The following is a 25,845-nucleotide window of genomic DNA, read 5'->3' on the forward strand; positions in this document are numbered from 1 at the left end:
TCACAAGCAATACAATGAAAATAAAGGCAAACGTAAATGTAAAAGACCGACAGGTAAGTTAGGGATTCAACGACTTCATGTGTTGGTTCCATCAGGATTAAACATCTGTGAATAAACCAAAAAGGACTTATGGACAGTTACACGGTGGGACTGGTTTCCAAAGTCTTGTATCTGAGGCCGAACGATCATATCTACAAAAATTCAAAGCACAGAAATCTCAGGAGTGAAACTTTAAGTCACACATGGAAGCATGAGGTCCAGAAAACATCAACCCCACAAACTGGTAAGACATCTGGGGCCCTAGAAGCCTAACACAATCATGTGTCAACTCTTTTTGTATAGGCATATTTTGTGTTTTCTTTTTTTTGTCAAAAGAAAAATAATTTATTTAGAAAAGAAAAAATACACACTAGCACCTCTTTAGCTAAGACTAGGTCCTCAAAAGAGCTTTCTGAGAGAAAGAAAGAGGCAATATGAAAGAAAATCTACACATACTGCTTACAAAAAGGAGGCCCTTCTGTTCCAACCGATGGTTAAAGTATTGAAAATAAAAGCTGACCTATGACGGATTAAGAAAATTACACTTTTAAATATCAAGCCTTACAATCTGTGCAAAAACAGTATGTGACCTACAAAAGCATATATATATTTATATATATTACATTTGAAGCGTATTTACAATTCATATTCACAAACAAAGGAAAAACAAAAGCTCCAAACAAGACATCATGTCTAATACTGCAGTGCCGTCGCTTTGAGTCAATGATACTTCAGCTTTGTCCTCAGAGGAAAACCAGGAGGAAGGATTATTGCTAGAAATCTAACATACACTTTTCTCTTACAGTGGGCGCTAATAGAAGACATAATTTCATAATTGGCAATTTTTATTTCTGCACTTGCAGTAACACTGTCGATTGATGCGAGGTAACCAAAATATCTGCAACATTTGGATTTAAAAATCACCTCTGGAATGATAAAATGATCACGTTAATGAATCTGTATAAATATAAGTGAAGTTTTGAACATTAACAGAAGTCTGTTTGTTTCAAGAGTGATTTTTAAAATGACTTAAAAACTGTTAATTTCTCTTGTAATAAATCGGTACCACTGTAGACAAGAGCATTGGCTAAAATCTGTGCTTGCCGCCTTTCTACTGGTTCCCACTTTAGAACAAAGATCATCACGGTTACCCATTTCCTATCAACACCCCCCCCCCCTTTACCCAGAGAGGAAAAGTCAGAAAACACACACATGTACACAAATAAACTAAAATAAACAACTGCTGCTATGCATTAATTCTTGGGTAAAGGCCTCTATATTGCCACAATCCTTTTGATGTTGGCCTTTCCTTAAAGTGCAATCAGCCAACAAGTAATTCACTCGTACTTTAGCCCAGTGGCGTCCTGGAGGACGATACAATGTGCTACTGCTTAACGACATTCATCTGGGTGTCACAATCTGATGGCTCGTCAGCTAGAACTGCGTTTACTTTCCGTACGCAGAGTTCCTCCAGGAGCAGCAGAGAGACAGCGGGTTTAAAAATAAAAAAATCCCACAAAGTTCAGAAACAAGAGAGGAATCCCACATTTTAAAATCTGAACACAGCTTCATGGTACATTCGACAAAAGAGAGGAAGTCTTAACACGTTCGTCAAAGTCTGTGAGCCACTCAAGTGTCTGTCCACCTTCACCGTTTGGTCCAGCAAGAGGTGCGTGTTTAGTGACGCGCACACACACCGCTCATAAAGAGAGGGAAACTACAGTCTACGAGAGGAATCACAGAGCTGTCTAAGATGTATGTGTGGGTCACAGTGTTTCTGATTTTTATGAACGCTGCGTCTTCATGTATGTGTGTGTGACAGTCTGTTTTTCCCCAGGTTGCCAGATTGCCATTACTGGCCGTAGGTCCAAAGGAAGTTCACTCCCCCGTCTGGTGGGAGTGCAGCACTACACACAGACACACACCGCCTGGTCCTCCACACACACACACTCCAGTGCTGCAGCCGTGTCTTGTCTCTGGATGGAGATCACAGTGAGACAAACGCTTCTGTCACGATGCTCAGCAGTATTTCTAGATAGAGGAGAGGAAAAGGGAAAAAAGTGAGAAGAGGAAGTGCACAATGGAAGTGTAATCGTAAAAGTTTTGTCCATCAAAAGAGCTAACAGAATAAAAACAGGATAGGTTCACACTTTTTTGTACATCGAAAAGGTTTTGAGTGCAGTTACCGTTCCTCCTGTCCATACTGTCTGTAAAGAAATATCTTCTTTAAGCAACTTAAAGCAAATTTAAGTATGAGGAATAAATGCTCAGTCCTCATCAGACGTTAATAAGAAACTTCATCAGTTTGAGTTAGACAAATAAAATGGATATCTTTCAAAGTTTAAGTCTTCATAGTTCAAAATTCTCTCTTTGTGTTTCAACAGACAGTTTTCCATCCAAATGTACTATCCAAATTTTACCGGAATTTTCAAAACATCTACAAAAGATAATGCGAATTAATACCCTTTCCCTCCACTACCATTGTGCAAAAATTCGCTGGTTCATTGAAATAAACAGTCAGTGGTGCTAATTCAGGTGTAATTAAACTACAACAGAAGTAGAATACACAATAAAAGAGTGCCAGTAACACCTCAAACGGTGTAAAAAGATGAAAACCTAATGGAAATATGACATTTATGTTTGCTTCATGTATTGATTTGAGAAAGGTTACAGTCTCCCCACTCAAAACTGATGTCTTTTCAGTGAACATTGAAGTCATATGCCAGAAACTGGTCCTAAATGGTTGACACCACTTGATTTAACAAACTCACTTTCTCATCCATCTCTTACATTGAAAACTGCTACAAGAAGAGATTTATTTGCAACCACTATGCACAGGAGGAACGATTACAGTAAGCGATAACCTTTTCAGTATTGTTTTAAATTGAATAAACATTACCCTGGCCTTCAAGCACTCAGACTCTCCTCCTCTCTGCACTTACCTGATCAGGCCCCATCGGAATGCGTCCCATTACCATTGGGTTCATACCCATTGGCCCTCCCATCTGGCCCATGTGACCTCCTCCTCCGCTGGCTGGCATGCCCCCGTTCATCATCATGCCCCCGTACTGGCCTGGATTCCCCTGCTGCCCAAACTGCTGCTGGCCCGGAGGTCCCTGCTGGCCAAACTGCTGCTGAGGGTACGAACTGGTGAATGAGAACGAGAGGAAGGAAGACAGGTTTAACTGTACGCATTCAAGAAAAGAAGCCAAACTTTCTCCCTTATGTTGTGGTGCTTGCCGTAACTGTGTGAGATTTCATACCTGTTGCGTCCCATGCCTCCCTGCGACCAGCCTTTCATTTCTGCTCCCTGGTACATGGGACCGCCCTGTGGGTGCTGTTGCATCATGGGGTTTTGAGGCCCCAGGCGGCTGGGCATCATGGCGTTAGGAGGACTGACGCCTGATGGGCCGAACGAGGGATCTCCCTGCTGGCCCATTCCTGTAGAGAAAAATCATCCAGCCTCAGCTTACTCCTCTCTCGATGGGATACAGATAATTATGCATGGTGATGAATAAAGATAGATGATGGGAGTGTGCCCTGATAGTCACTAATCCTTACATCAATTACAATATTTGGTCTGACGAATATTTGGTTTCTGAAAAAACAGAAACAAGCGATACATGGAGAGCTGTCTGACATTTTTATTTTTAGATAAATCTGCCAATTCAATTCCTCTTTAAATAGCAAATGTGAGCCCAGAAGTGACAGTGACTCACCACCAGGGGGCAGCAGTATTCTGTCTCAGTAAACTCACCATAGTTCCCACCATAACCAAACTGCTGGGGGCCCGGCTGGCCCATGCTTGGCCCTCCCATAGGGTTCTCCATGCCACCAGGAGCTGTGACGTTTGGAGGAGGACTGAATCCTCCCGCTGCAGCAGCGGCGGCCGCCGCCTGCTGCTGTTGTTGTTGCTGCTGCATCAGCATCATCATGCGCTGTCTCCTCATCTGCATGGTGACCATCTCCCTGCTGCGCTGAGCCATCATCTGAGCATTGAGGAAGCCCGGCTGCATGAAACACACAATAAGAGAGTTTGATGAGGGTTAAAATGTGATATAAAAATGTTTGGAGCTTTAATAAAACAAGTTATAACACATACAGTATGCAATGTTAGAAATGGGTGGATGATAAGGTGTGTTATGGTGATGTAGAGGCTTTAACTTTAAATGTCACTGTACTACAATAGTCAAATAAGTTCTGGAAATACTATCACTTTCACTTGCAAGGAGTTTACAAACTCAACAAGGCTCTCACAGACCATCCCCTAATACGTATAATAACGATGTTTGCAACAGAGACACTGGGATTACAACACACACAGAGGGAGAGTGACTTCATTCTCTGCTCTGGACACCGTTACTCCATTATATCTAAGCAAATATTTCTTTGCTGCTATATTAACGTTCTGAATGTCTGAATAACATGTAAGCAAAATCTCACACCATCAACAACATATTTACACCCAGACTGTAACTATTATATACTACTATCCTACTACTATAACAAATAAAGTGAACAGGACGTCGGCTGCATACAGACAAGAGGTGATAATAACTTGTCCTGCATGTTGTCATCCCCCTCCTTCTCAATCTCCAGCTCCTGTCTGCCTCTTCTCTGTATCCTACTCGTTTAAGGCAAAGAAAATGCCCCAGAAATGTCATATTCATATAAGAAAATAAACTACAAATTCCAATGGAACTGTGGTAACCATGGAAACCTTTAGATTTCTGGGATCTATAATCTCCCGGGACCTGAAGTATGATGACTGCAAAATAGACTCCTCGAGTAAATTGAGAGCTACTGACAAGTGGACTCACATTATTTGTATGTATGGACATAATCGGCTTCTGATGATGATTATGAAAGAAAATCTGTAAGATATAACCAAAGAGTTTTTGTCATCTACCTGTCCTCCCATGCCAGGCTGCATGCTGGGCCTCATGCCAGGGTTGCCTCCCGGGTTCTCCATCTTTATGCCCATGCCCTGCCGCGTCTGATTCATGAACTGCGGATGAAAAAACCCCCAGAAAACATTAAGGATAAGATGGAGGATATGTCTCTCTGACCTTGTCCCACTTGCATACAGCATATTTATGGATTAATTATACATATATGCTAACACGGATAGTGCAGAAAGACATTTATTGTATGACTAACATTTTTGTGATCAGACATCACTTAGGCAAACTCAAAAAGCCATAATCTAGTTATTCATCTCCAGCCGTTGTATCTGACATGTTGTTCACTTTTTCCAGATGGGTGAGGGTCCTTCACAAATTTTGTGTACACCTTAACGTGTAATTATTACAGCGTGAGGGCACTACATACTGACATGTTTAGATTAGAATTAGTACTTGTTGGGACAACTGGGTCACAAGCTAATTGTTGGCATATATGCTGAGGAATCAGGGAGTTTGCTGTCAACATACCTGTTGTCCCTGCAGTCTCTGTTGCAGCTGGAGCCTCATGGGCTTGTTGGCAGTCATCATCCTTGGTCTCATCATGTTGGCACGAGGGTGACCCATGCCGCCCATTCCACCCATACCAGGGAAGCTGCCACCTTGGCCCATCTGAGAGAGCATAGGCCCAAACCCCCCCTGCTGGGCCTGTCCCTGCATGGGGTTCCCTCCATAGCCAGACTGCATAGGCATGGCAGGAGGTCCGGGATAGCCCTGTCCATAGAGCGGCTTCTGGTCCAGCACCATGGATGGGTCCTGTCCTGGAAAAGGCTCCAGCTGCTGCTCACTTCCCTGGTTCTGGAGCAGACGGCACAAGAGAACAAAAAGAGAACTTTGTCAAACCTCTCCATCTAATTGATTAATTTACAATTGGTTGGCTCTGTAATTGTCTTTTTCTAAGCAGCACAGACAGATCCCTTTGGGCTCATCTATCTCTTTTCAGTGAGATAGAACAGTCTGAACACGGTGAGTCATGACTGAAATATCTAATGATAAGATGAACGTAAGGGTGACTTATGAGTCATGACATGCAGACTGATCATTTCTCCTTTCACTTAGAGGGATCTAGAAGAGCACAGAGCTGACAGTGTTGCTAATCCATCTCTTCACGTCTTTTCTAATTACCTACCTGGCTGACGAGGTCTGGGATACCCAGGGCTCGGTCTATCTCCTCCAGAGCGATGCCGTCTGTATTATTCAGCAGAGAGTCCAGCTGGTCCAGAAGCGCCCGCTCGTCGCTCTGACCCTCACTGGTGGTGGGAGGCACCAAAAGATCATCTAAGGTGCTGCCAAACTGGCGTCTGGAAAACACAACCATACACTCACCATGAGGTTCAGTATAAACTCCCTCCTGAGCTAGATGCAGATAATCAGGAATAAAAACTGACGATGAGGGATGTTGCACTCACCTGTTACCCTCCATGCCCATTATAGCGTCCGGCCAGGAGGAGGACTGGTTGGGCTGGCCCTGCTGGCTGAAGGGGCTCATACCCATACCCATGTCAGCAGATCCCCCTAAACAACAAAAACAATACATATATTGGGTAGGCTGTACAGGACAGGGACGTACAGTGTGTTTTAGTCCACATGTGTAACAGATGCGTCCACACACTTTTGGCGAGCTGACAGCCTGACTCAACGCACTACACTGTCGGCCAGTTGTTCAGAATGAAATATCTCAACCACTATGAGATGGATTGCTACAAAATGTAGTTTCCGTCAGGATGAATTGTTGTAACTGTAGAGGCGATCCCTTACATTTTCATCTGGTGCTCAGGTCAAACTAACTACTTTATTTATGACCACAAACATTCTCATCGGCTCCAAGTTCAACTGCACTATATTTCCACTCTTCTTCCTGCTTTTTGGCACATTATCTTCACATAATCATGATCATCTGTCTTATATTAACCTCCTTCTAATAAGCGTTAGTTAATCGGTAATAAGGGCCTTATATATGCTTATTAACATTATGTGTTAATACACAAGTTTCAATAATAGCATCATAATTATTATTAGATTACAAAACTTATGAGAAACACATTATTATTCACTTATTAACAGGTAATGAGCATCTTATAAGGTCGGTATATTACAAGGACCTTAATATAAAGCGTCACTGATCATTTTCCAATACCATCATCACCACAGTATGACAGACGTACCCATATCCATGAGCTGTTGCTGCAGCATAGACCTGGTGCCTGGTACGCTGTTGGAGCGTCCGACCATAGGTCCTGACATCATGCCCTTGTTATTGTTGTACTCCATGCCTGGACGCATCATGGAGGGGTGTCCTGCTGAGCCCACTGGGCTGGCACTGGAGCGGCTCATGCCCCAGTCGCCTGACCCCCCCATGGGAGACCTCTGGGGTACCATGCCCCTATTCATTGGTCCTGGTAATACGAAAGTAGATGTGCATGTGTCAGTGGCATAAAAGCATTAAAGGAGAGCAGTGTGGCACATTCATGGTCTTAAATCTGTGTCTTTAAAGTTTAAAGGTTATCCGTTAATATGAGTCAAATATAGTCAAGGATCTCTAATACTAAAGAGATGGCGAGGCAGAACGATGGGAGAAAATGTGCTGAAAATAATGTTGGGCCACTTCAACACTCACCCATGTTTCCTGGGTAGCCGTCTGGGCCGCCCATCATGTTCTCCTGCTTGATAAGCAAGGGGCGTCTACCTGCTCCTACAGATCCAACAGGAGGCTTCCCGTCCATGGACACAGTCCTCTGGAAGGGCCCCCGAGGCCCGGGACCCATTCCTGGACTCCCTGTGCACAAGAAGTATAAACTCATTGGTCACAGACGTCAGGGGTGGGTTATACAGGAAAATATAATATCTCGGTACCCTCTGGCATTTTGAAAAAATTGATAAAGGGGTTTTTCAGAGTTTGCATTATGGTGTGTGGATAACTGATGGATTCGTAGACATGAATGTATAAAAAAAAAAAGTCACCAACGAAGCTGTAGGAGTAAAACAAAGCTCAGACAGACAGCACATGATGATGCCAGACGTAGTCTCACTGGCATTTTAAATTCATTACATATGATGTAATGACACTCGCACTGCATGTAACTTACCCTGCAGGCTGTCGTCAAGGCAACCCTGGGGTTTGCTTCCTGTGTCGTTAGCCCCTCCACCTCCAGCCTGATCCGGGTAAAAGTCAGAGCTTGAACCCCTCAAATCTCCGAGGATAGACTCCAGGTTGTGCAACTGAACATCAAAATAGACCACATTAGTTATTACATATAAGTCTATAATCAATTTAGATCAAAGGACCAAAGCATTTGGTTTAAGACAAATGTCAACAAGACAAAAATATAGTTGCAGTTATTTTATCATGTCTTAAAAAAAGAACCAATCTTACATCATCAGGTGGCTCTGATTTGATCTTGCTCTCAGGATGTTCAGGTGCAGGGCCGGGCCCAGATCCAGGGCCGCCCCGTGCAGGGCCGCCAGCGGCTCCTGGGGGTCCCTTCCCATCAAGCTCTTCAAGTTTAGGCTTCACATCCACGGGCTCTTTGGAATCATCCTTGTTGAGGAGGTAGTGGAGGAGCGCGTGGGTCTTCTCCTTCTTGGGGCTATGTTGTTCCTGCTTGGGCTCCGTAACCATCCCAGGCCCGGCCCCTGTCCCTGATCCTCCTGTCCCAGCCTCACCGCCCTCCTGGCCCCCAAGTGTCACTTTTCCTGTGGCCTCAGCAGTGATCTTCGCTACGTCATCTGGGGTGTTTCCATTTTGAAGAAGCTTGTGGAGGATCTTGTGCTTTTCTTGCAGTGAGCCTGTGTAGTGGGCTGGCGATATTGATGCTGCCACGCCCCCTGGCCCGGTCGCCTGGCCAGGATTGGCACTGGTTGAAGAGGAGGACACCCCAGTAGACGAGGGGCTAGTCATGCCTCCAGTGGGGTCCTTACTGTCTGAACCTGCCGGAGTGCTGCTGCTAGTTGGTGGGGGTGGTACAGGGGGGCCTGTTGACCCACTACCACCTATTCCCAGCTCCTCAGTTGGGGAAGTCAGTAACTGCAGCAACTTCTTATGCCCCTTACTGTCCGGCACCCTCCGAGGAGGTTCAGAGCTCGCCACCCCAGCCTCATTGCTTCCCTCTCCAGACTCTTTAATCGCTGCAGCTGCCTGGCTGTCTGGTCGGTCTCCAGTACTCTCAGCCTGAGGATGCTGATGATGGTGGTGATGGTGCATGGGGAGGTGATGGTCACTGGGCCCAGGACCTAGGCCTCCTGCTGGGCTTTTGGAGCCATCTTGGCCTGGTTTGGCCGGCTGACTGGGCTGAGAGGAGGAGGAGGAGTGGACGCTGGGAGAGCTGTCTGGTTTGTGAGCTGGGGAGGGCGACGTTAGCGTTGAGGGGAGGGAGCTTCCTACACCTTCACTGATTGCTTGTAGGGCGTTTAGGGAGCTGCTGGAGAAGGTGGTGGTGCTCCCTCCACTTCCTCCACCACTGACAATGCCACTCATGGGAGAGTGCATACCTGAAAAGGACATCATAACTGAGATCAAACAAGTCAACCAATTCATTAGTAAGTGATGCCAAATTACCAGAAACTGATCAACTAACCTCCAGGGGAGAACTGGTTGCCCATCTTTGGGCTACCTCGGTTTCGTGGTGACATCAGGAGTCCCTGCTGGGGGCCGCCCATTCTGGGACTTCCTGAAGGGCTGTTCATGCCACTCAGCCCAAACCCTCCGCTGCTCTGAAACGGGGGCTGCTGTGGATGCTGCTGCATGCCTTGGCCCGGGTGATTCATGGGACCCATCTGATTCATGTGCCCCACCTGATTCATTGGGCCCATCTGATTCATCTGCATCATGCGGTTGCCCATGCCTCCACCTCCACTCCCTGCTCCGCCACTCCCTCCATACATAGAGCCTCCTCCCATCGAACCCATGTGGCCCATGTGGCCCTGCTCGTTCATGCTGAAGCCCCTGTTCATGCTGCCCATGCCCCCCATGCCCATCCCTCCACCAGTGTTCATGTTCATTTGGGCATTCGGGTTGGGGCCTCCCATTCCCTGTTGTCTCATAGTGTTCGGCATTATGCTCCCACCCTGAGCTGAGCGGTAGCCGTTTGGTTCCCTGGATGAAAGGAGACAGAAGACAAGCACAAGGTTTTGAATAAAAAAAACCTTGAAAACGCTGTAACTCATTCCCGTACAATAACCACTCTCAGAATGTAGATCAGACTAAAGACACTCTATAAATGCAACTAAAATACCAGATCATGTGTGTCCTCTAAATATTCACACTGCCAGTGTATGAAAGCCACTTCAGCTGCTACTTCAGCTTTTTATGTGGCATGAATGCCTTGGTTGCCTCGAAAAGATATGCTGGAAGTGCTTTTTTTGTCCAGACAGTAAATGAAACATCCTTTTCTGTGTCTGAATGGAGTGTTTGCGTTTTATTTTCTGACCTCTGCAGTAGGTGAGTGGAGATGAAGCCTTGTGGCTCGTTGCTCATGGGGTGACGGTACAGTTTGCTCTTGGTCTGGGCTGTGACTGGAGTGCCGTCGGACAGGGAGAAGCGGTACAAGGGTGTCTCAGCGTGACCCTGCAGGAAGGCTGCACAGACGGATAAAATGACAAATGAACACCCTGAAACACTTATATGATAACAGAGGTCATGAATCACTCCCTTTATGTTAAAACCAACTCTGTGATTACAGTGAGGATCAATGTTGTATTCATGAGATCAATATTGATACAGTCATGCATGAGGTGTGCATGTGTTTATATTAGTAGGTCTCGTTGAGGTTCAGGGTTTCTTTATGAAAGAGAAAGAAAGGTAACAACAACACATTTGTTTTGAAGTTCTTCCTTCAGCAGTGTGTTTATGCATGTGACGCACCCTCATGGTAGTGGCGTTTGTGCGACCAGGGCTGCCCGTCACTGTGCTGAAGGAACATTTGAATGCAACGCCTCAGCAAATCCTCCCAGCCTGGACGCATGGATGCACGCAGTGAGTTCTGGTCGATCTGGATCAATTTACCTGACAGGGAGGACAGAAGAAGGACGAGACACAAGAGGAGTAGAGTCAAACCTGTTCATAGATAAATGATTGATGTCACAACTTTGTTCAGTCTTTAGGGTATGCAGGGCTCCTCACCTGAGAGCTCATGCCGGGTATTGAAACTCTCTGTTCTCTCCATGGCTGTCACCCGACGGGCCACACAGATCATACATGACTGAAGGTCTGTAGGTGAAAAGGAGAGGAGTCAGTAATGTTTTGTTGTCATCACATGTGATTAAGGCTCGTTGTTTTTGTTAACAATGTTTTTGTTATTATGCTTTTCTTACTCTCTCCTGCAGATTCAAAAAAGGACAAATGTTTGATTTGAGAGAGGCAGGTTTGCACTCAAATCTCATAAAAACAGTTGTCATGGTCCTCAGTAAAATGATCTCATATCTGTCAAATGTCACATTTTGCCTTTGTAATACATTGATAATTAATTTACTTTATTTCTGTCAGTGTGTTGGTATTTTTTCTATATATTTTTTTATAATGTCCTCTTTTGCAGAAGGAAACAGGAACATAGATCAAAAATACTTCTTCGTTAATAGAAGGTGGGGCTTTTATTTTTTTTAATTTTACTTTCAATTATGATTTTTGCATCATACTGTTATGAAAACAAGATAATTGAGATAAAACTATTTTTGTATCTCATTCTGTTTCACAATGATGCCCTCGTTTTGTCTTTGTTAGAAATCAAGCGCATCATTTCCTCTACAGCGGCGTGCTTTTGCCAGTTTTCACCGACTTACTGACCGGTATGTTGAATATAATTAATCAAAATGTTGAATTCAGGTTGTGGCAGTGAACTACAACCTATTTGATCTTATTCATTTTGGTTTCATTTTTAATATATAGTAAAATGTATATACATGTTTATTTTACTTATATATTTATTCCTCTCATTTTATTTGCATTTATTTTATCATTTGTTTTTTTCGTTTAATTGTATTTGAAATTCAAGAAAATCCACTGAGTTCAATAAATGCTTGATTTTTCCAAAGTCAGTGAGTAATCATGTTCAATAACCGTTGTCGCAATATCAACCAAAATAATCGTGATTATGATTTTTGCCATATTTGAGCAGCTCTATTAGAAAATTAAGAGAAAAACTTATAATGTGCGCCCTAGTCCCTTCAAGTGAGAAACAAACAAGAAATTGTTATACTACAAAGTGGCTGCTCTGTATTTAAATCTGATTTTCATTTACTTGATACGTTTTAAACATGCCGCTATTAATTTGTGTACATATTTTTGTTCCAAAAGTTCACTAAAAAATCAAGTTTCAGTGTATGTGCACTGGATGTTGTTAGTTTCCAAATCACACTTGTGTAGGATGCATACTGGACCACCACTGGCTTTCACACTAGTCGTGAAAACTTTTTAGGTAGAGAAACTTCCCTCCTTCAGCAATGTGTAATGTATTATTTCAACACAGTAAAACTGTAAAATAATAAGTCCTTATCGTGGAGCTAAAAGTGAGTGCAGGCGTACCTTCCCCCTCCTCGATCATGGCCTTGGGTTGGGTAAGAGCAAAACACTGCATGGTCTCGTAGCGTGGCCCTCCTGGCCCCTCCTCCATGGGGCCGTGAGAGTGGCCAAACTTGACCAGCATCCGGCAAGTGAAGGTGTGACTCTTCTGTCGGGCCGCCTCGTTTCCCCACGACACTCCATTTACTGAAAATGAAGAACACAGACAAAAAGAAATTTTCACTCATGAGTAAAAATGAAATGAGCATGTCATTCCTGGGACTGAAACCAAACGTATGAATAGATTGCCTGTAATCAGATGTCACAAGATCACACCCTTTTCCACACACACACACACACACACACACACACACACACACACACACACACACACACACACACACACACACACACACACACACACACACACACACACACACACACACACACACACACACACACACACACACACACACACACACACACACACACACACACACACACACACACACACACACACACACACACACACACACACACACACACACACACACACTTTCCCTCTTAAATTGAGAAGCAGAAGCCTCTCCTGCTGTTTGGATGCCTGGCTAAATGGACCATGGGATTAATGTAGCCAAGGTGTCGATTTCCAATATCTCTCTCTCTCAGTTTGCTCTGCAGCGGGCAGAGGCCAGGGACACTCAGCCATCTATCCTCATTTAGGCCCTGACTTCTCATCACAGCTCACACACAGACACACTCATTTAGACGGGGTCACCTTCACAGGGGGAGAGGGAGGAAGAGAGAGAAAGGGGAGGCAAACTTCAGAGAGACATCCAACTGTCTTCCAAGGTCTGCATGAAGCCTTATCAGGAGCCTTGAGTTTGCCAAAGGTTTCTGTCTGGCAGGTGCAGGGGAGGATACAAGAGAAGACCCAGGAGGGCGAGACGTGTCGGTGGGGGTGGAGCGGGGGTGGCTAACTGATAGTGAGAGATGATTTAACAAGGCCTTGAGTAAACGCAGCGTAGTCGCTGGGGCCGACACCTCCCCTCAGACACAATTAGCCAACAGCGAGGCAAGACAGAGGGGTCAAAAAACACACCGGCCGACAACAAAAGCTCACTCTACGTTTTGTGCACAAGTGTTTTTGTTAGTGTATCTGTGTGTGTGTATTTAACTGTGGCTGGCGTGGTCAGTGGTCATCCCGCAGGAATGTGCAGCGAGAGCGTATTTCATTCATAGGCCAAAAAGATAATGAAGGGGCAGAGCAGCAGAGCGAGACACAATGAAGGGGTGGGAAAGCAGAGAGGGAGGCCGGTTGAGAAACAAGACAACCACAATATTCGTCTTAGTCGGCTGCCATATCAGGAATGAATGAGGCAGAGAAAGAGTGAGTTGAGAGAGGCACGAGGGACGTTGGGAGGAAAGTAGTCTTAAAATATAAAGAGAGTGAATGAATAAAAGAGCGTGCAGGGGAACAGGAGGAATAAGTGAGAGAACGTGTCAATGACATGTCGGAGCCGCCACTGCTTAGGAGCATTACTGCAGAGTTAAGCGAGTAGCAGGTTCAGTCGAGCACACATATCCATAATTAATCAGCTTTATAAATAGTGCTCTGTGCACACACTCATAAGCTTACACACACTCAGGCAGCATCTTCAAAAAACGCAGTCCTATTTCTGACATAGGCACGCAAATATACACAATAATACACATGCACATGCAAACACGGATTGAATTAAGTAGAGGAAAGTGTGGAGGTGCATTATTCAGCAGTAAGTAGTTTCCAGATGGCTGCTATGGGATCTGAATAGAGCTCAGGCCTGTTTTACACTGTCTGGACCACTGAGTGTGACTGACAGCTGCGCTACGCTCTGCCTGCTTAGCACCGAGAGGGTGGGTGCTCCTGTGCACATGTGTGTTTTGTCAGGTGTGTGTGTATCTTTCTGAAAAGCTCTCATGCACATGAACAGGCTTCCCAGGAGCTCCTCGTTATAACAGGAGAAGGAGTTAAGAACGGAGGAGCATGAATAAATAACTGAGTGAGTTTACAATGACATATGCGAGCAGAATTGTGGTAACTTCTTAAAGTTTGCTTTCTACTTCAGCCCTATGAGTGTGTGTACATATATATATATGTGTGTGTGTGTGTGTGTGTGTGTGTGTGTGTGTGTGTGTGTGTGTGTGTGTGTGTGTGTGTGTGTCTCACTGTTGGTCTTGGGCAGGTTCTTGTGGAACTCCTCCCTGTCATCCTCATGGAGAATATTGTACACGCTGGTGTTGATGAGCTCCTCCTGTTTGTACTGCAGGTACTGTGTCACATTGTCCGACACAAACACGATGCTGCCCTCCCGGTTCACCACAAACAGGAAGCCGTCCAGAGCCTGAGAGCACAGCGACAGGAAGTCACTACCCACACAGTTCACCAATCAAATCTTGAATAAACATTATCCAGAGCGCTGAACTTACCTGCAGCAGGAGCGGCCCCAGGTGGTCCTTGTCAATGACCCCCTGACCCGTCGAGGACACATCTGACTTCTGGACGTCGTCGTCGTTGGATGATGCTTTTCCTGCAGGACGGGAAAGGAGACAAAATGCATTACAAAAAAAAAACACAACGAACAACCATTTCTAGCCCAGGTGCCTACAAAGAAGAAGAAAAAAGAGCAAAGGAGAAACACAAGGAGAGAGCAACGATACCTGAGACTGGAGGAAACAGACAGTTCACTACTCTAGCTGCACCAGCAGGGGGCAGCGTTTCTCAATCTTTACATATACTTTTTATTTTTATAAACTACAGGTGAGGAGGTAGACGGACGGAGGCAGGTTTCTCTGAGGAGCCCGTCAGGAGGAGTAGAGGGCTGGGTGCATGTGGAGCAGGTAGCAGCCGTCCTCTTGCTTTATATTCAGTGTCAGACTCTGAGGGACTGTCTGGTAGGCTGGGGCTGAGAGAGAGAGAGCGCGGGAGAGAGCTACACAGGCTCTGGAAGCTGTAATGGTGCAGGGGCAGGAGCTGAGGCACCTGAATTAATGGAGGGGCTGAGGCTGTGAGAGAGGAAAGAGACAGATAAAGAGAGGGAGAAACAGGAAGGACCGGAGCTGAACCGGAGCGATGTGGACGGAGACGATGCTGACAGAAAACGGCTGGCATTTGGGTCATTGTATTAATGCAGGGCTTGGTCTGGGAAAGAGGCGGGGGCTGCTAAGCTACAGGAATCATTCTATCTGATTAGCTCCCAAGGGGCACAGATACCCACACAAAGAAAAAAAGAGCCATTGCTGCCTACACCCAGCACTGTGAAGTTAGGTAGAAAAGGACTGAAAGAAACAGGGAGAGGAAAGAGAATGAGATACAAATAGAGTGAGTGAGACATTAAGAGAGAGGCTGCACTCCCCGTCAGTTCACTCGATAGCTTAAGATGCTGGGAGCAAACCTGAAGATGCTGCAACTCATTGTGCTGCAATACAGATGAGAAGGGGGGGTGGGAAAACAGGGAAGCAGAAGAGGGGGAAGACGCAAGAGCAGAGTACATTCAATCTGAGTGAGATGAGAAACAGAAATGATTGTTGGAGAAAAGAGCAAAAATGAAGACTGGCAGGCAGAGCAAGCGAAAGTGAGAAGAGGAGAAGAGGAACAGGTAGAGAGCGAGAGACGAGTCTAAACGCTCATGTCATTTCTGTCTTCACTTCCTGTAACTATGGCAACCTGTCAGCAGCCAGTCAGGGCCAGCTGTAGCCTCTTCCCCTTCCTGTCGAGGTGGCAGACGCCGACTGAGCCGAGCAGAGACACAGAACAAGATTCACCCCTGATCTTGTGAAATTCACCTCGAACGGAAAGATTTATACTGACATGTATAAACTGAATGCAAGAGTTGAAATCTGTCCACTCTCCACTGAGGGTACATTTGCAAAGTGAGATTCTCAGCCTGGAGCTTTCTAAACTGTTCGCTGTGGAAGTGACCGCTGTATAATGGAGACATAAGTATGACAACGGCAGCTGTAACAGAACTAATAATTTGGCAGTTCAGCAGAATGGATGGGCATGTGATTACCTGCAAACGTCCAATTAAACAGCCCCTGGCGAGGGCAGCACACAGCTGTGCATGTCCATAATGCGCACACACTCGCATACATGCAAGCAAGCACACGTACGCACACACACACGCAAATGACAGGTTCACAAAGCATTGCCAATGTTTCCTCCAAAACATAAACAGTTGAAGCTGTGAAATTTGTGGGAGATGAATGAGTGATTCGTCCTTGCACCTGGGCTCTGAGGAGGCGTGCGTGTATATGTGTGTCTGTCCCAATGACACACACACACACACACACACACACACACACACACACACACACACACACACACACACACACACACACACACACACACACACACACACACACACACACACACACACACACACACACACACACACACACACACACACACACACACACACACACACACACACACACACACACACACACACACACACACACACACACACACACACACACACACACACACACACACACACACACCCCATCTGACTTGGGGTGCAGCTGTCCAGCTCCAGCTCCCAGCAGCCTTTGGGATTTCGGACAACCGTGTCCACTCACCCTGCTCTTTGATCTGGCGGATCTGGCGCACTGTCTCTTTGAGGATGGCACATTTGTCTGGTTTGACGTTGAAGCTGTCGATGTCGCTGAGGTTGGCGGAGATCAGCTCTGCCAGCTCCTCTATGTATTTGCTCTCCTGCTCCCGCCGCTTCCTCTCACACCTGCAGAGGGCAATGTGCAAAGATTAAAGCAAAGCTAACTACGCTTCTCTTAGATCATCAGTGGTTAAAATATTTAAATTCAGAGTGGATGCAAGGTACATGGATAGTAGTTTGTTTGAAAAAGAATAGCAATAAATGCTTTTTGGGCACAATGCCCTTTAAGAGTTTGTCCAGCAAAACAATCTTGTAGAGGTTTTTAATGTAGCAGGAGCACATTGACACATTGTATTTGTAAGAGCTGCACCTTTGATTCATCTACTGAAAGTTGTAACTGGACTGTCCTGTCTGTATGCTTAATATGAAGCTACAGACATATTAGCTCAGCATAAAGACTGGCCTGGTGATGTGCTGAAAATGTGGCTCTTTTGTGTAGTATTAGAGTTTCTTGGTCTTTTTATGTTGTCATTATTTTCTCATTGTCTACTTAAAGGCAGAATGAAGATTTGTCATTGTAAACATAACGTTCAAAGTCAGTCCCTCTTCACTAGCTTAACAAGGGTTATGGTGCACGCCAGCAAGTGAAAAAAGGGCTGGGCAATATGGCCAAAATCTTCTATCCCGATATAGGTCTTTTTTTATCTCGATAACCATATATATCTCGATATAGCCAAACAGTTTTCTGGTAATTAAATATACAGTCTGTGAAATAACCACACGGTTTTATTTAGAAATCAAGGCTGTACCATGGGTCAGTGAATGTACGTCTGAATGATTAGATTAGATTCTGAGGAGCAGGTGGCACTGCTCATCAGGTTGTAAGACTAGAAAGGAGTTATATAAAATAAATATTTTTTTACCATTCATATCATTGTGACAATATATCACTAAGTGAAAGCCAACCCCAGACTCGCTCTCGTTTTGGAACAAGCTTGCTATATTTGAGCTTTTTTGGCACCGTTTTCACTATTTTCGTATTTCGTTTGACACATGCTTACGATCTGGCACCTGGTCGCCGAGTTTTTCAGAGTTTGAAATGTCCAGAACTCAGCAAAATAAGAATATACAGGCAGAGGGCAGAGTCTCTGCCTGTATATTCTTATTTTGCTGATACAGACACAGCACCACACGTCTAGTGTGTCAAAAGTGATGATTGAGACGATAAAAACAAAATGTATAGAATTAAATTAAAATCCTCCTCATTGTTGGAGTATTTCATTGACTGTCATATATCTCTATCTTCCTGGGGAGAGAAGATCTAAAACTTTCACCAGGTTAAATCAAGTGGAAAAAGAAAACATTCTTCAAAGTGATGTGCAGTCTAAAGAGTGCTTTTTCTACCAAAACTACAAACACAATCTTCTTATTTTTTTGCACACATTCAGGTTCTTACTCATCAAAGCACAAAATGGAGGCACATGGCCGGGGCTTCGAGAAGCCACTGACCCAGTAGCCCACTTTTCTGCATTTCCTCTCTCTTGGGCTGATCACACACACTCACCCCAGACCAGGCGTGTCGCAAGTGGAGAGCTTGCGTTTCCGGTTTTCTGAGCTCAGAGGCTCCATGGAGTTCTCCCCCAATCCGCTCATCGTGAACACATATCAGCACCTGAGAGGAAGGAGCGCACACATACACAGGTGTAAATATGGTTTTAATGCAGGCAGAGGAGGGATTATATAGTCCCTTTCAGGCCTTTAGCTCTTATTATAAATGTAATTGTAAAGGGAAGAAGACATGGGAATTATCCTTTTGAACTCAGCAAAAAAATAACCAATACAGAGGCAGCTTGTAAAGTGAATAGAGTGCAAAACAGTACACAGTAGAGTAAAATATGCTTATATCATGCAAATCGTATTCTCCTGGCAGAGACTGACGAACATAAACATGTCTCGTCTGCCTCCTCCTCCTCAGAAAAGGAGAGTAAGCATGTGAGGTTGTGTTTATTTGTGTGTGTGTGTGTGTGTGTGTGTGTGTGTGTGTGTGTGTGTGTGTGTGTGTGTGTGTGTGTGTGGGCCTCTGCATGTATGAGTTCATCAGCTCATATGGTGCATCCACACAAACACACGCACGCACAGGATTAGCAGTGTCTCTGATGATAAGCCACGCTGCACAACTAACCCCGTTAGACAGCCGTCTGTCTCCCATAATGCATCACATTTCGTCTCCAGGAAGTGAGCTGATAAAGGTTGTGGGGAAGAGAGAGGCAGATGGGCCGAAAGGAGGGGAAGAGGAGGAGGAAGAAGAGAGGGGAAGGAATGGAAGAAATAAGGGAGGGAGGGAGAAGCCGGTGCTGTGAAGTGAGCTCTGATTGGTCACTTTCTTTGCCACAGTGACAGCAGCTGACACTGGGGAAAGGTAGGAGGGAGGGAGGGAAGAGGAAATTAAATGAAGGAGAAAGAGAAGAGAGAGAGAGAGAGAGAGAGAGAGAGAGAGAGAGAGAGAGAGAGAGAGAGAGAGAGAGAGAGAGAGAGAGAGAGAGAGAGAGAGAGAGAGAGAGAGAGAGAGAGAGAGAGAGAGAGAGAGCGCAAATATAGCGAGAGATATACAGGGAAAATGCAGAGGAAGAAAAAATACAGGGGGGAATCAGAGCAAAGAGGCGGAGGCAGTAGGAGGGAGCGAGCTGAGAGAAAAAGAGATAAAGGCATGTCAAAGAAAGATAGGAGGGAAGGGGAACAGGTGAGAGGCAAAGAAGGGGGGAGGAATTAGAGAAGGGGATGTAACATTCAGACTGTCTGGTGTGTGTTTTGAAGGCATGTGTGGCGCACAGAGTGGGCTGAAAGCTTCCAGTACCCCTCTTAACCTTCACAGCCAGAGCAGCTTTTTCATTCCATTGATTACATGGTTATCCTCTGACCAGAGCACTGCCTCTCCTGCATAGCAAATCAGGCCAACGGCAGGGGAGAGGTGCCGGCCTGTTATTTAATCACCATGCACCATCATCTCATGCTCCTTCTTGAGGGATCAGAGCAGCTCAGGAAAACGTCTCATTACGTCCCTTTTTTTTCGGTTCTTAGATAGAGAGCGTTCTAATCTTCAGTCGTCCTCGAAACAAGATCATATCCGGCCAAAACGAACAGTGAATACACCTTGTTATGGAGACAGAATCAATGTGAGGGCTTGCTTTCATGTATGTTTTTAAGACCAGGTGAAACACAAGTGTATTCCCTTGCAAGACAACAACGGGGAATTCTCGTGAATCTTCTTCTAAAAGCAAGGAGATGCTCTGAAGACGCGCCAATCCTCTTGCTCATTCCCTCCTGATTTGAGTTTCTTTCAAATTTCTCTTTTAATCTCTCCCTTGAGCGCCCCCCATTCGACTGTCTCATTGCCTTTGTCTGCTTGCTTACCTGCGTCTCTTCTCGCCTATTCTCCTGTCTGCGTCCCTGTGCGCCTGTCTACCTGCCTCCCCTGTCTGCTGCTCATCGTTAGACAAAACCCCCGCTTGCTGTTGTCTGATGAAATCAACCATGAGGGGGGCGAGGAGCAAAGGAGGTAAAAGCAGAGTGGGGGAAGTACAAAGTCGGAGAGGTTCAGAACTCGAACAGCCAAAGCAAAGTGTTTGAGTGAAACTCCATCTTTGCTCCTCTGACAATCCGGCCCGCCTGCCTGGCAGCCTATTGATGGAGTTCTCAAAGGGGGAGTTGCTCTAATTGTGGAGTGAATGAGGCGGCCTCAGAGAATGGTTGATTAGGAGGCTGCTGAATGCCCCAGGGAAATGGGTCACCTCCAGCCTGGCGTGGGCCGCCCGCTTTTCCAGTGCAGGGAGAAAGTCAATTACACGCCACAGGCAGTGTGGGGCCTGGTGGCAGAGAGGCAGCAGGGCTGCGGTGGGTACAATACAGCAGCAGGGGGCAGTGGGAATGAGAGGCGTAAAGAGGGAAATGGAAGAGGGTGATGGCAGTGTGGAGGGCAGGGACAGGGAGAGATGGGCATGAAGATGGCAATTTAAGGCAGAAGGACTGAGGTGTAGCAGATGTGAGTGCAGAGCAACAAGTACTTGCGCACATTTTGAGCATTATGAACATTTCCAATTGGGGACATTAAAACTCTTCACTGAGGTGGAAAATTGTTGAGAAGATCTTGAGAAGATGTACAAAATGATGTTGAGAAAAGAAGAAAAACGTGAATGTCAAAAAAGGAAGCAAATGAAAATCCAAGAAATGGGATTCTGTTGGGAAAACTAGTCCCTTTTCACTAACACATTGTATATAATAGTTATATCAATAACACCAAAACCTTAGCTTATGGGCAGGTGGAGGAGGTTGGTGCACACTGATGTGAGTGTATCACCATACACCTGGGTGAATATGGTTTTACAAACCAGTTCTTTACCAGCATAACCCTGCCCTTATAGCCGCTCATTTGATAGTCTTTCACCATGTTCAGAGCAGAACATGACATAATGGAAACATGCTTTGAATCTCACGCACCTTTCTTTTGTACTTCAAATGCTCAGTTGAAAGCACACCTACATGATAACTAAGAGCTCTCAAAGAGAGTTCAGATGGAAACATTATCGTGGAAATTCTGTGTTAAAGGAAGCATTCATTCATGAAACCACAGCTAAGAGTTGAACATGTTCTCATCAACCGGTCCGTATGATATCTTACAAAATATGACGATGTGAAATGGTGACCGTAGGTTACCGTGACAGATAAGTTTAGGCTACAAAACAACCATTACGTGACAGGCACCAAAACGACTTGGTTAAGATTAGAAAAAAAGGTTGTCGTTTTGGTACTCTCATGCAACGTCATCCGATTGCCTTCTTTGCTTGGGACGTAAATTCTAGAGTAGCAAATATGAGGATTACATACAAATTATGGTGCATTAGTTTTCGTAGTTATATGTACACACTGTGGACGGGCACAGCCTGAAGAGTTACACAGGAACAAACATATTCCTGATTAGCTGCATGTTCATTTAAGTCTATAGACTAAATCCTGTAATTTAGGATGACTCAAAGGCATTAATCGAGGTCAGAAATAATAGTGGGAAGCTGCTAATCAGAGTGCTTATTAAACGACAGCTGCTTATGGCTCAGCCAGAGAAACAAACAAGAATAGGACAAAGAATTCAGCTGTGACTGAGCCGCCATGCGGGAGTTTTCTGTCCTCCTGCTGACATGCAGAGGTGAGCGCACCCATGCAGGTAAACAGCTCTGGAGTTTCCACACCAAGTTTGACCCGGTTCTCAACCCTGATCTTGACCCGGGCGATTTCAAGGGGTCACCGACTGCATGCTGACAGCTGACCCTCATATTTTCCGGGTCATAAGACGGGTGTGAAAGAAGAATCACTCAGGTCAACTGTGCTGTGGCATCACCTAGAGTCAAGTTAACCTCCTTAGGCCTGCTACAGGACAGCAGCCTGCCAGTGATCCCTGAGCCTGAAGCCCAGTGGGAGCACTGCTCACCAGGAGGCGCAGATTTTATGGCTTTATGGCAAAACCACAGGAAACGGTTCACCTCATAAACTGGAAAGCACGCAATCCGATCCCAGTACAGCTCACATGCTTCCGGACAAATAAATATCCCCTTAATCAAGAGGATTTCATGTTGACCCCCTGACCTTCCTGAGCCCCACAATTAGGCCAAGATTTACTTTCGCATACAGGAAATAACAATGACTGTGTTTACAGACACACTAATATTGCACTATTATAAAGAATATGAGAATATTCTGGATTTGATACAGGTCAAGTAAAGAGCAAATTCTGTTTGGATATTCAGAATAAGGCCTTTTTCCATACAGCATTTTTTCTATGAAGACAGGATGAACGCCATAAAGAAAAGCCAACATTTCTGGTCAGAAAGAGGAACACACCTACTCCTAAACATTTCGAATGAGTTGGATATCAACAGGTTTTCTGATATGCACAAACATCACAATGCCAACCTTTTCAAGAGGGTGTTTGAAGGAATGAGAAAGGGAGGCTGTGAGTTTGTACGGCCATACGACTCTGCCACCGATGGTAAACTTAGAAAGAAATCATATTTTGAAAGGCTGCATGTAAACTGGAATATTGATTTTCTTTACGGGGGAAAAAAAGGAATTTTTTGTGATGTAAACATGGAAAACATAACATTGTTTAACTTTATTTGTTAAAGTGACAGATTTTTGCTTTAAAATACTCTGAAAAAGTTAAGCCATTAGCTCATATAAATAATAATAAATAATTTCCCCCTGGTGTTATTAAAGTATTTCTCATTCTGATGTGTTTCATGCAAAGCATTTTACTGGATATGGATAGAAAATAGTGCTGCAAAAATAGCGCAATAATAACCTGCTCAGAATATGTTGTGCCTGTATGAGTAGCAACATTATCATTAGTGTTTGTTTTAAATAAATTACATTCATGTGACATTTCAGCCTCTAGAATATGTTTTGTTTCAGCTTTTTTTGGTGGAAATATCACAAAATGTTTTATTATAGCAAAAGAAAATGAAGTTTGCAAAGAGATTTTACTGTTTCTAACAATAACTCTGAAAATGTTTAGCAGAGTTTGTAGATTAAACATTTAATATTGACTATTCATTTCATGGATATCTGTCAGATAGCATTTGGTTTTCTAAAATTTGAACAGTGAATTAGTTCCGTTTCAGTACACACAATAAAAATAAGAAGAACAGTGCGTCATAACAATGGTAAATTAAAGTTATGGACCCATGGGGAGCAGAATAAAGAACGGATGAACAGCAGCTAAAAACTAAAAGCAAAAAATGAGGTTTTGGAAAACAACGTGGAGACGGCAGACTTCCCATGTTGACCAGAGTTAGTCATAGCAGGAAAAAACCCCACTGCAACAAACACTGTGGAAAGAGTCACTGAGAGCAGACGACGAGTATATGGGGAAAAAATGACAAGAACAGACACAATCTAGATTTACCTTTAATATGTGTTTAATCTTAGACTACACACAGAAAGGTTTATTTCTAAGCATCATCAGAAACATCTTAGGTCCCCAGAGTGGATTCAATCAGTGTTCTAGCTTAATTTTGTTAAGCACGAGAGCGTCGAGGTTAACACAGAAACGTTTGTAAATCTATTGAAAAGCTAGAATACGGTTAGTTCTCTGTGCAAAACTGCAGTTTGCTGAGTACTTTCATTCACTGTCTCTCAAACACTGAGAAGGCAGAACGGTGGCACTGTCTGCCATCAAACTTCCTGTGTGTTTGTTTGACAAGCGTCGTTTTAGGGAGGGAGAGGAAAGATCGTGAAGGCAGGACGGTACGGGCCAGGTTGCTGGTGGAGGAGTAGATAGGGAGGCGGAGGGAGGGAGAAAGAGGGAGGGAAGATGACGGAGTCAGCAGGGCGGGCGTGCTCAGGCTGGGTGATGCAAATAGCCCCGCAGTCGCCTCCCCCCGCCTACCTGCCTGCCAGCCGCTGTTTCATAATCTCTGTTGACAAAACAGAGGCACACAGCCCCGCTCTGGCCCTGTAAACTCACACCAGTGACATGACAAGAGCGGCTTGTTTGTTTGTTTCAAGCCATGGACAGTCGTCACTGCCTCATGAAGGATGAAGAAACATGCTCCCAGGGCGCCGTTTGATCGGACTCTGCCAATTTAAGCTGTTCTAACCCAGTAGAATAGATTTCGGGAGAATTTCTGTCTTCTGTGAATTCCCATGCTAGTGTTTTCTTTCAATGAAATCATCAATGATCCTCAACATTCAAGATCCAAGGGAGCTTTATTGTCATCCTCTTTCATTGCACTTCATTGGCAAAGCGACTGATGCAGATGCTAAGAAAACACTGCTCCACAGTTTCCGAATTCATCCAAATCTGACCCAGAATCCAAAAGTAAAAATGATGATTTCTACAAAGTGTCATTGTCGGATTCAGCTGTTACTAAATTTAAGTTGTGACTGGATATTTTACTGTCCCCATGTTTGATGTTTACAGGCTTGTACTTTTTTACTTTTTATTCAAAGAAACAAATACTTTCATGCATATCCAAGTCTCAGAAGTGATCTACCTGGAGTCCCCTAACATTATCTATAGCAAACATGGACTTTTTTTTTTTTACATTACTTCTTTGCGGAATAATCCAGGAGCCAACTGCCCTTCCTCATCTTCATCCTCTCTAGTTTTCTTCCTGTTCATGTCCAGTGTCTCCTTCCCTCTCTCACTCTGCACACAATCACTCCTGCTATCGGTGCAACGGCAGTGTGTCTGCAAAAGCATGAGTGAGACTGCACATGGACAAAAGAGCGAGTGTGGTGTTGTTAAACCTGGGCGCATTTAAATGTATATGTGTGTGTGTGTTGTTGTCACCTGCAGACAGGGGTAAAGATTAATGCTCTCGTTCAGCCTCTGTGGCAGGTAGAGGACAAAGAATAATTTGATTTCTCCTCCTCCTCCTCTCCCTACTGTCTTCCCCACTCTTCATTTTCTCATCTGCCTGAAAATCACCCGTTCAACCCTCTTTGTTTCCAAAAACTATCCCACCTTTACCCAATCTAAACCTCAAAAACAAAACACCTCCATAAAATATTTTCTTTGGAGAGAACACAACCTGTTCTCTGCCTTTCCTGCGTTCAGGTCAGGAGGATGTTGCAAGAATGTGGCAACAACAAGAAACTGTCTCTGGCAAACCACTCAACCTAAACCCAGCAGGCCGTTACCATGCCA

General features: G+C 44.7%; 1 protein-coding gene across 1 annotated transcript in view; it reads right to left on the reverse strand.

The window, feature by feature from the left end:
- Positions 1-1,381: 1,381 nt before the first annotated feature.
- LOC310951646 (nuclear receptor coactivator 3-like) overlaps positions 1,382-25,845 on the reverse strand; it is a 60,576-nt gene continuing 36,112 nt past the window's right edge. The window contains exons 3-23 of the mRNA XM_083919968.1: positions 18,712-18,819; positions 17,113-17,273; positions 14,962-15,062; positions 14,702-14,876; positions 12,517-12,699; positions 11,119-11,205; positions 10,861-11,001; positions 10,427-10,574; positions 9,575-10,092; positions 8,374-9,488; positions 8,087-8,219; positions 7,618-7,776; positions 7,166-7,396; positions 6,410-6,515; positions 6,130-6,301; positions 5,472-5,798; positions 4,949-5,047; positions 3,797-4,049; positions 3,303-3,480; positions 2,982-3,186; positions 1,382-2,070 (exon numbers count right to left, since the gene is read on the reverse strand). Coding sequence (XP_083776094.1) covers positions 2,059-2,070; positions 2,982-3,186; positions 3,303-3,480; positions 3,797-4,049; positions 4,949-5,047; positions 5,472-5,798; positions 6,130-6,301; positions 6,410-6,515; positions 7,166-7,396; positions 7,618-7,776; positions 8,087-8,219; positions 8,374-9,488; positions 9,575-10,092; positions 10,427-10,574; positions 10,861-11,001; positions 11,119-11,205; positions 12,517-12,699; positions 14,702-14,876; positions 14,962-15,062; positions 17,113-17,273; positions 18,712-18,800 — 4,593 coding nt within the window. The 5' untranslated portion in view covers positions 18,801-18,819 and the 3' untranslated portion in view covers positions 1,382-2,058. The remainder of the gene's footprint in view (positions 2,071-2,981; positions 3,187-3,302; positions 3,481-3,796; positions 4,050-4,948; positions 5,048-5,471; positions 5,799-6,129; positions 6,302-6,409; positions 6,516-7,165; positions 7,397-7,617; positions 7,777-8,086; positions 8,220-8,373; positions 9,489-9,574; positions 10,093-10,426; positions 10,575-10,860; positions 11,002-11,118; positions 11,206-12,516; positions 12,700-14,701; positions 14,877-14,961; positions 15,063-17,112; positions 17,274-18,711; positions 18,820-25,845) is intronic.

The sequence above is a fragment of the Echiichthys vipera genome (assembly GCF_963691815.1).
Source record: "Echiichthys vipera genome assembly, chromosome: 9".
Classification (NCBI taxonomy): Eukaryota; Metazoa; Chordata; class Actinopteri; order Perciformes; family Trachinidae; genus Echiichthys; species Echiichthys vipera.